This window comes from Fukomys damarensis, unplaced genomic scaffold, assembly GCF_012274545.1.
Source record: "Fukomys damarensis isolate Sample0158 unplaced genomic scaffold, DMR_v1.0_HiC HiC_scaffold_4, whole genome shotgun sequence".
Taxonomy (NCBI): Eukaryota; Metazoa; Chordata; class Mammalia; order Rodentia; family Bathyergidae; genus Fukomys; species Fukomys damarensis.
Window position 1 is genome coordinate 51,208,606 of NW_022900916.1, and position 9,924 is coordinate 51,218,529.

Genomic DNA, 9,924 nt, shown 5'->3' on the forward strand with positions numbered 1-9,924 from the left:
TCTTCTTCTTCTTCTTCTTCTTCTTCTTCTTCTTCTTCTTCTTATTATTATTATTATTATTATTATTACTATTTCAGACAGGGTCTCACTATGTAGTTGAGACTGACCTGGAACTCACTAGAGCTCAGCTGTTTTCGAACTCACAGCAATCCTCCTGCCTCAGCCTCCTGAGTGCTGGGATTACAGGTGCGTGCCACTACACCCGGCATTAAATTTTTAATATTAAAGGATTTTATGCATTATGAAGCAAAGTAAGTACATCTACTGTAGAGTTTTAAATTATATATTTAATAGTACTCTCATAGTTTTCTGGGGTTACTTATTACAAAATAATAAAAGTGAACTTTGGTAGAATTATTTGCATCAGGTATATTTTGTTAAGACAAATTGGTATGAATGCTTATAATTCGAATAGAAATGTTACGTTTTTTCCATTTTGTATTTTCCATTTTGAAAGACTATACACATACAGCCAAAATGACTGAAACACGGAGAGGAGCATACATTGGAAATACAAATTTCTCTACTGACTGTGATCTGGGTCTTTAAGTTTTGTCTCTAGAAGAGAGACCCAATTTCTGGAGTATCTTTCATCTATGTGTTTACTTATAGTCTGCCATATTAATATTATATAAAATATATCTGTCCATCTAGAAAAGTAATATCACCATCAGATACAATGCCCACTTTAATTGTTTAATAAGAGCTGCATCAATTACACATCTTGTCCAACCAAATTATAGGTAATAAAATTAAGTACAGTATTTGGATAGAACTGAGATCAAAGAAGAAAATTCTGGGAAGCAAGATATATCTGATTTTTTAAATTTTTCTACTATGAATTTACTACTACTTTTTTATAAGTTATATTTTCAAAGTTTGAAATTCCATTATGAAATTTTTAAAAATTTCCCTCATCATGATATCATAACATAACAAAGCTGACATTCTGCTTTTGAGTCTTCCTCTCAAAGAATTGTCAAATAGCATTTTTAAGAGATTTATGAATTAAATGGAAATAAATCCATTTTAAGGTTACACATGCTAATTTATTAATTCTATGTAAACCAGAATGATTCTGACAGTCATTCTTATTTACATTTTCAAAAACTAACTCTTTATACTCTTCGTATCTCTCTATATTTATTTACAGCTTTATTTTTACACATAAAATTAAGAGGCTCTACAGGCAACCTTGCAGATTTTTATTTATGCACACAAAATGTATATGTTTAATTTTCATCTCACAGATTATCTTTGGTATATAAATATGTGAAGGAAAAATTTTACCCTCTAACTTACAAATCGAAAACTAAAATTTTGAAAATAATTCCACATGACACACCTTTTAGATGTTACTGGTGCGGTTATCATGAATGCGTATGATGGTTACGCAAACACCTGACTACTGATCAAGCCTTAGGTTCAGGACGGCAGGTGTGAAACAGCAGGCAGTTAGTTATTTAGACTTCCATAGCAGAGAATTTAGTCAAAGCCAAATAGCAGATTCTGGCTGCGTAATGAGCCTGAAGAAAATCTTCAAAACACTACTACTTGAGCATACAGGGTATTATTGTATCTCATTTCTGAAAATTTATTTTCATTCTTATTCAGAAGCTCTTGGATTCCAAGCTCTTATGGTTCTACAAGGTGTTAACTCAAAATACCTCTGACTAGAACCTAGACTTCCCTGTTTGGTCCTTCAGGTAGTAAATGAAAATCTTATTTTTAAAATAAAATTTATACATTTGAAAATATGTAAAGACTTGGAGTGGAATAAAACTTTAACCACATATATTTCTTTTCATATATAGCTGATACAATAAGCTGCTTTATCCTTGCGCAATATGTTTCAAAACCCCCAGAAGATGCCCGAAACTGTAGATAGCACCAAACACTTTAATTTAGAAGCTTTTCTGTCGTTTTTTTTTTAGTGACTCAATTTTTTTCTTCCATTAAATTTGCTGGTACATTTTAGATATACAATACAGTTATATGCATCATTGGGAATTTGTACCTTTACACGATGTATCTCAGTACTTATTTTTTTTTCCCATTCTCCTGCCCTCACTCCAACCATAGGGAGCCTTTTCCATCTTTACTAAGCACTCATCGTGCACCGTAGCCATAACTTTTGTGGTTTGAGGCAAAACTAGCTAGCACACATTTCTTTTTCCTTCTTGACAGTTTCACAGATAGAATGTTTGTTGTTACTGTAAATCTTAGCAATCTCAGTACATGATTATTTGATTATTTTCTCCTCTTATTAATTCAGAACTTCCCATAAAGGAAGTACTTTCCAATTGCCTATGGTGTATCTGAATTGCCAGCAACAGAGCAGAGATCTGGAGCCATCGGTTAGTGCAATAAAGTTTATTCAAACCAAGACACTTCATACCATGACAGTCAATCTGATAACAAAGAGATCTGAGGGGCCAATGGCTGAGTAGCAAATGCGCTGCGGATATAGTGGACAAAGGGCTCATTTCCACATATATATTTGTGTGTGTGTGTGTGTGTGTGTGTTTTGTTTTTTGTTTCTTTTTGGTACCAGGAATCAAACTTGGGACCTTGTGCTTGCAAGGCAGTTTAAAACATTTTAAGACACTCCTAACTTTAGAGTATTCTGGGGAAGTAGTATTAAATTATAAAGATAAATAAAATATAGCTTTTTTTGTTACTGGGGATTGAACTCAGGACCTTGCACAGCCAAGGGAAGTGAAGTAACTGAGCTACATTGCTGTCCAAATATAGCATATTTTATTTTATTTCATTTTTTTGTGGTACCGGGGATTGAACTCAGGTCCTTGTGCTTGCGAGGCAGGTCACCGAACCGCTGAGATAAATCCCCGGCCCAAATATAGCATATTTTAAATGATGCGTGCTGGGGATTTAGCTCAGTGTTACAATGCCTGCCTTGCAAGGTCCTGAGTTCAAGTCCCAGTACCACCCCCCCCAAAGATGTAAAAAGAACATCATCTGTCACTGCACAGTGATCCCATTTGGTTTCCACACAGCCATAAGGTATGGTCAATCATCAACCAACGAAAAGCTTGATAGAGCCTGAACTGGGAAACTGTAAGCCTCGAAAATTACCACTAATGCAGGAATTTATTTGCTTCTGTAATTTTTCCCATCCTAATTTTGGGATTGAAGCACAGTACTGTAACATTATAATGATTCCTTGATATCTAAGAAGGACTTATTCCAAGGCCCCTGCAGATACTAAAATCTGTGACATTGGAGTCCTTACGTAACATAATGTATATAAAATTTGTGTATATCCTGTACACTGCTTCGTGTATAATTTAGATTATTGTAATACTTCAAATAATATGAAGGTTATGTAAATAGCTGTTACACTCTATTGCTCAGTGTAATTACAAGGAAAAATGTCTGTAGATGTTCATTATTTCACTTAAGAATATGGTCTCAAGGTCTGTCAATTTCGTTACAAAAAGCTGAAGCTCAAGTTTCTTTATGGAAAAGTAGTACTCAATTGTATTACACACACACACACACACACACACATACACACACACATCTTTTTTATCCTCTTATCTATTGACTGGCATTTGGGCTGTTTCTATGATTTAGCTATTACAAACTCTGCCACTGTAAGTATGGATGTGCATGTATAGCTGTGGTATGATACTTTTAATATTTTGGGGAAGACACCAAGAAGGGAAATATTGGGTCAAATGAAACCTCCAGTTTTAGTTCTTTGAGAAATCTCCACACTGATTTCCACAGTGGTTGCACCAGTGTGAACTCCCACCAACAGTGGAGAAGTTCTCCCTTTTTCCCACAGCCCCTCCAGCTTTTGTTATTGATTAATTTCCTAATAGCAGCCATTCTTTCTGGAGTGAGATGGAATATCAGCATTGTTTTATTTTTCATTTCACAAATGATCAGTGATGTTGAATATTTTTCATATATTTGTTTGCCACTTCTAATTATTCATCTGAGGTGTGTCTTTTCATTTTAGATCCCCATTTTTGGATTGGGTCTTTAAATTTGGGGGGAATCTGATTTTTTAGTTCTTTATATATTCCAGATAATAGTTCTTTATCTGATGAATAGCTGTTAAAAAAATTTTTTTCCCACGCTGTGGGTTGTCTCTTCACACTGTTAGTTTCTCTTGCTGTGCAAACGCTTTTTAATGATGCTCCATTTGTTCGTTCTTTCCCACACAGTCTGGGTTTTGTTCATGAACTCTTTGCCTACTCCTATGTCCTGTGTTCTACTTATTCTCTCTTCCATCAGATTTAGTGTTTCCTTTTTAATATTTAGATCATTGATCCATTTTGATTTTTGGTAAATGATATGGTTCTAGTTTCAATCTGTGACATGTGGAAAGCCAGTTTTTCCAGTAGCATTTGTTAAAGAGGCTCTTTCTTCCAGAGAAGGTGTTTGGCTCCTTTGTCAAAGATAAGGTAGCTGAGTGTGTCTGGAATTATTTCTGCCTCTTCAAGTCTGTTCCATTAATTCTCAGGTCTGTTCTTTTGCTGTTTTTATCACAACAGCTTTGTATTATAACTTAAAGTCTGGCATTGTTATACCCCCTGCCTTGCCTTTGTTGCCCAGAATTGGCTTTGCTGTTTTTGGTCTCTTCTGGTTCCAAATGAATTTTAGGATTTTTTTTTCTAATTCTGTGAGATATGCTGTTGGGATTTTGATTGGGATTGCATTAAATCTGTAAAACAATTTTGAAAGTACACCATTTTCGCTATATTGGTTCGTCCTATCCAGGAATAAGGAATATCTTCCCACTTTCTGATATCCTCTTTGATCTCCTTTTTTTACTTCCTTCATTAGATCGACTCCTAGGTATTTCAGTCTTTTGGATGCTATTGTAAAAGGGGTTGTTTCTCTAATTTCTTTCATATTTAATCTTCTAAATGTTGAAAAATGTGAAGATGGCCCCTGTTAGTGCTCATTTCTTGGCACCAACAGAACTTTGGTGAGTGAATCAGCTAAAGTTTTAACCCTGCATTTATTTAAATGTATTTTTTCACCTTCTTTAGTGGAAATGTGTTGTAGTCATTTCATTTTTTCCTTTGAATTATAAGTGTTCTGCTCAAACCACAAAGCCTTTCCCCTTAAACTTGCCACCTCTTGTACATACACTGGGGAGCACAGAGTAGAAGAAAAGAGCCACGGAGACAATTCTCTCAAAGGGAACCTCAAAAGTAAGTGAAATTTTATACTAAAAGTGTTAGATATCATAATAAATTTCACTGCTCAATGAATTTTATTGTTTTTGGGGAATAATGGTCATTTTAAAATATATTTTCAATACGTTACATTGTATCTCCATGTGTACATAATTAAACTTTCTTGAAATGTTTTAGTGATGATATTAAAATGAGATTCTGGCAAATAATCCTTTTCTATTGAGAAAATACTCATACAGTTATATTCTATATACAGATTTTTATCTAAATTTTACTGAAAAAATGCCAGAGATGAAAGTATTGCTTCTGTTTTAGTATAGTTTGTATCAAAGAAATCTAGGTTTACATTGAATTAATTTACCAACTCCTGTCTTTTTTAAGCTATTTCTTTATTTGTCCTCAAATAGTATTTCATTTTCTAAAGAACGAATAAAGCATTCAATACTGTGATGACACTATAGTTTATTCAATCCTCTTTGGAACAGCTCAGAAAAGTGAGTATATTGCCTTGTTTTTCTTTTTATTTAAATATTTAAACTTTATCTTTCCTGTTTTCCTAGGAGTGATTCCATCAGGTGAATTAAAAGATCTGAAATCAAGTGAAAGAAGGAATTCTGGGAAAAAATACTGAAGAGAGACTAATTTTATTTATCACAATACTTTCAATTTCATGTGCCATCCAACAATGATCACACTTTACTTGCCTAATTTTAATTTGTGTATACTTAACAGTTTTTGCTTTTCTTCAGTATGTCCTAGAGAGTCAGAAAAAACTGGCAAACATTTCTAGAATGGGAATCCTTCTGTGACAGATATAATTAACTTGAATAAAAGTTCACTAGGATTAATATTTATTCCAACAAAATCCAAATGCAAATAAAAATATCTTTCTGTGAAATTTAATGATATATAAGTTTTAACTGAACTGACAATTTTGGCACCCATTATTTTTCCACTTTACTTAGACTTCTTTCCAAAGGTAAGAATTATACAAAAATACATTGGATTACGGTACACTGGGAGATTTCGTGTACTGAAAAGCAAATAAGAATGTAGTTTATAGCCCCGCAAAGCCATAAGGCCCAACATATATGCCCACAATACTATTTTAGAGAAAAGAGTGTCAATATAATCCCATGACAATACGATGGGTTTCCATAAAACATAACTCCAGAAAGTACTCCATAGAAATAAGTAAAGCTTCTCTTTTATGTATAGAGATTTCAGTGTAAAGACTAGGATCTTTTAGTTTTATTTTCTACCAGTTGTTCACCAGAACTCACTTACATTAAATGGAAGGTTGTCAGCTTTCCCAGTAATCCAATTCCCTACAGCTCATTCTGTATATTCAATAGTGCTTGAATTGTGTTGCCCTTATGAATTATTTTCTACCCATAAGTCTAATAAATGCACTTTTAATATCTAACAAAACACTTGAAAGCAGTGCATGCATGGTAACATTTTTGTCTCAAGAAAATAGTCATGCAACCACGTTAACAATTATGTTTTATTAATAAACTTGAAGGCCATAAAAACAAAAATTTTCAAGTTAGAAGACAGGCCGTGAAATGCTAGAAAGTGCAAGAGTAGAAATGAGCGTGCACAAGGTTTTGTCTGTACCTTGAGGCAGTGATTGGACAGGAAGTGCTGCCTGGCCTGGTGGGATGGAGATAAGTCCCTGGCGCTGCAGGCTGAGCAGATGCTGTTGCTGCTGCAGTTGCTGCATCTGGAGAAGCTGCTGCTGGAAGACGAGCTGCTGGGCTGCCAACTGCTGCTGTTGCTGCTGCTGTTGCTGCTGCTGCTGTTGCTGCTGCTGCTGGTGATGATGTCAAGAAACCCAACTCAGTGAACAGCGGAGAACATGGCCAACGCAAACCGCTCTCACAGAGAAATGCGTGCACCCTTGGCTATCCCGACAGGTTTTTGGTCACCCTGTGGTCAAAGTTCAGTGGCAGAATGAGCAAGGTCTAGAGTTTCAGTTGCCTTTCCCTCAAATATTAAACAGCCACAAAGAAGCAGGGAACTTGCACGAAGAATTCCGAACAAGTTCTAGAGATAGTATGTGACAAAGGTTGAGGTTTTTAAAAAATCAGTTTATTACAGATAATCATTTATCTGGATAAAAAGAATAACACTTTATAGAAATGGTCAACTTCTGATACTCTTTTATTTTTCCAGCTGAATGTGTTTGACCCTCAGAGGTCCATGAATGTGGTCTCTAGTGATCTATTAGTAAACTGGGATGTAGCCTTCACAGGACAAGCCTGTTAGCTCTCTGCCTCTTTCTCTTCTCTCCAGTTGGAATATATTAAAGGCAGAATTACGTTCAAGGCAAAAAAAAGTGCCCTTATTATCAGGAAAAGTATAACTTCCAATTTTGTGAGGCATTACAAGACAAACCATAGTTCTTGGGACTCGGGAGGGTATGAGAGATAGCAGTCACACTTCAGAGGAAGACAAGCTGCTGTGGAAGACCTTTCCTTTTTAGTTTGGGGAAAAGAGAAACTTCTGATGCGCTCACTGGAAAACAGACTGCATAATGGAGCAAGTCATGTGGATTGCCCAAAGCCTCCAGAGAAATAAGAGAGCAATTTCTATTCTGGAGTTGATGGCTGTCTGAAATTCTATTCACAAATCCAAACAGAAACAAAGCCTCAGGAGGTCAAAACTGTTTCCTCTACGTTTGCATAATGGGCAGCTTGAAGACAACAGCCCTGATACCTGCTGATCAATTTAACTACTTCAACATGTTTTGTTTGTATTATGTTTATATTTGATGCAGTTTGCTGACAAGTGCAAGCTAGGCCTGAGAAGCCAGCTTGTCAGTTTGATTTATGAGCATATCAAACTGTAACTTTCTACTCGCCACTCCAAACCTACAGTAGCAGTTCATTAATCAGGGGCCTGTGACTTTGAAATCTGTGCTCAACCAGTTTCTCCCCTTGTCTCCCACCTCCAACAATGGGCTAAATTTGCATGCATGTTCTCTGAACTGCACCACTGAGAAAAATAAGGTTCCCTCACCAACTTCGGTTCTCAGTGAATACAAGATAATCAGTACTTTGTCCACTACACAGCTTGCTCTTTGTACACTGTGATTCATTAGGGAACGTTAGATGACAGGAACATCCGATTGTGATTCTCAAGTCCCATGCTACACAAGGGGAGCAGGAGAGTTCCACTGTCAGTGTTACTAAGCTCAGAAAAAATATATGACATTGCATCTTTGACAGCAAGAGCCTTGTTACAGGAAGATCTAAGACTATTCTCGCTTCTCAAAGCTCCTTCACAACCTCATACTCTCATATGTCAATGAAATAACCAGCTCCTACCTCTTTCGCTTGCTTTCCAGGATGCTGCTGTTGCTGCTGCTGCTGCTGCTGTTGCTGCTGCTGCTGCTGTTGTTGCTGCTGCTGCTGTTGCTGCTGCTGCTGTTGCTGCTGCTGCTGTTGCTGCTGCTGCTGTTGCTGCTGCTGCTGCTGCAAAAGCTGAAGATGTAACTGCTCTTGCTGTTTCTTGTAAAACTCTTGTAGTTGTTGCTGAATAAACCATTTTGACTTTAATAAATAAAGGCAAAAGTTTCATGTATTATATATCTCCTAAACTCTTCTAGACTGGCACATGGTAGAGTAGCCATTAAGATTCACCTCACAAAAAGTGACAAAAAAAGATATGCATTGGACTCAGAGAGACAGCTCTACACACCCCCCTCCATGGCAGCTCTGAAATTTTCCAATGCAAAATCCAAAAAAATCCTACACAAAAGGGTATAGAAAATCTGTATTCTAAAGGACAAGAGTCAAATTAATATTCTAAATGATCACATCTGAAGTTCTACTAGCATATAAAGTGAGTTATACTCATCACTCATAAGAATCAAAAGTTCGTTCCATGAAACCAGGCAGTCCAGTACTTATTTAAAGAACAATTTAGTCCATCAGGTGTTTGGAGCAATGTCAGACTTAGAAATATGACTGCTCTGTGGTCATCGTCAGAGATGATACCAGCGTAAGAGAATAAAAACTGAGGTTAAAGCACATTAGTTTCTCCACGATAAATAAGTATATAATATAAAGTTTAATGATAAACAAGTGTATAATATAAAGTTTAATTTTTATTTATTCAAGGCTCCAATAAGATCATATTAGAACACTATTTTTATTATTTTAAAAATAATAAATCTGGCTTAACTGCACCTAACTTTATTCTAATAAGTTAATTATTCTTTTATGTCATGATATCATATTTTAAGGGAGGTAAATTTAGGACACTACTTCATGCTAACAAAATTTTCAGTTACACTTCACATATATGTGAAATTAAAGGAGGACTAAGGCATTAAGAGTTAAAAAAAAAGCCTGTGTGATAAGTTTCTTTGCAATTTTGTTGATAAATCTACAAATCAAATGTGCCTGAGTATTCTGATATTTATATGCTGATCCATTTCCACTTTCAAATTACATATCTTTCTCTCTTATTTTAGACTTGAATAAATTTTAAAAGAATAAGGCATATACATTACTCATACAGTTGTGCAATTACAATGAAGATGTTCCATTTATGGTCTAGCATGTTGATGTATTGTACCCTTACATGGAGGCTGAACTGTCAAGCCTGCCCACCGCACTGTAAACAGGAGTCCACACCTTCTGAGCCAGGCTAGAACACCAAAGCAGGTAACCCACATTACCTGCTGCAGCATGACTGCCTGCTGCTGCTGCAGGAGGGCTTGGAGCTGCTGAGGAGA

The 9,924-nt window shown here is 35.8% G+C and overlaps 1 protein-coding gene across 1 annotated transcript in view; it reads right to left on the reverse strand.

Annotated features, from left to right (window-relative positions):
• Foxp2 (forkhead box P2) overlaps positions 1-9,924 on the reverse strand; it is a 426,522-nt gene that overhangs the window by 53,421 nt on the left and 363,177 nt on the right. Inside the window, exons 9-11 of the mRNA XM_033758206.1 lie at positions 9,868-9,924; positions 8,510-8,716; positions 6,798-6,975 (exon numbers count right to left, since the gene is read on the reverse strand). The exon at positions 9,868-9,924 is cut by the window's right edge and continues 1 nt beyond it. Coding sequence (XP_033614097.1) covers positions 6,798-6,975; positions 8,510-8,716; positions 9,868-9,924 — 442 coding nt within the window. The remainder of the gene's footprint in view (positions 1-6,797; positions 6,976-8,509; positions 8,717-9,867) is intronic.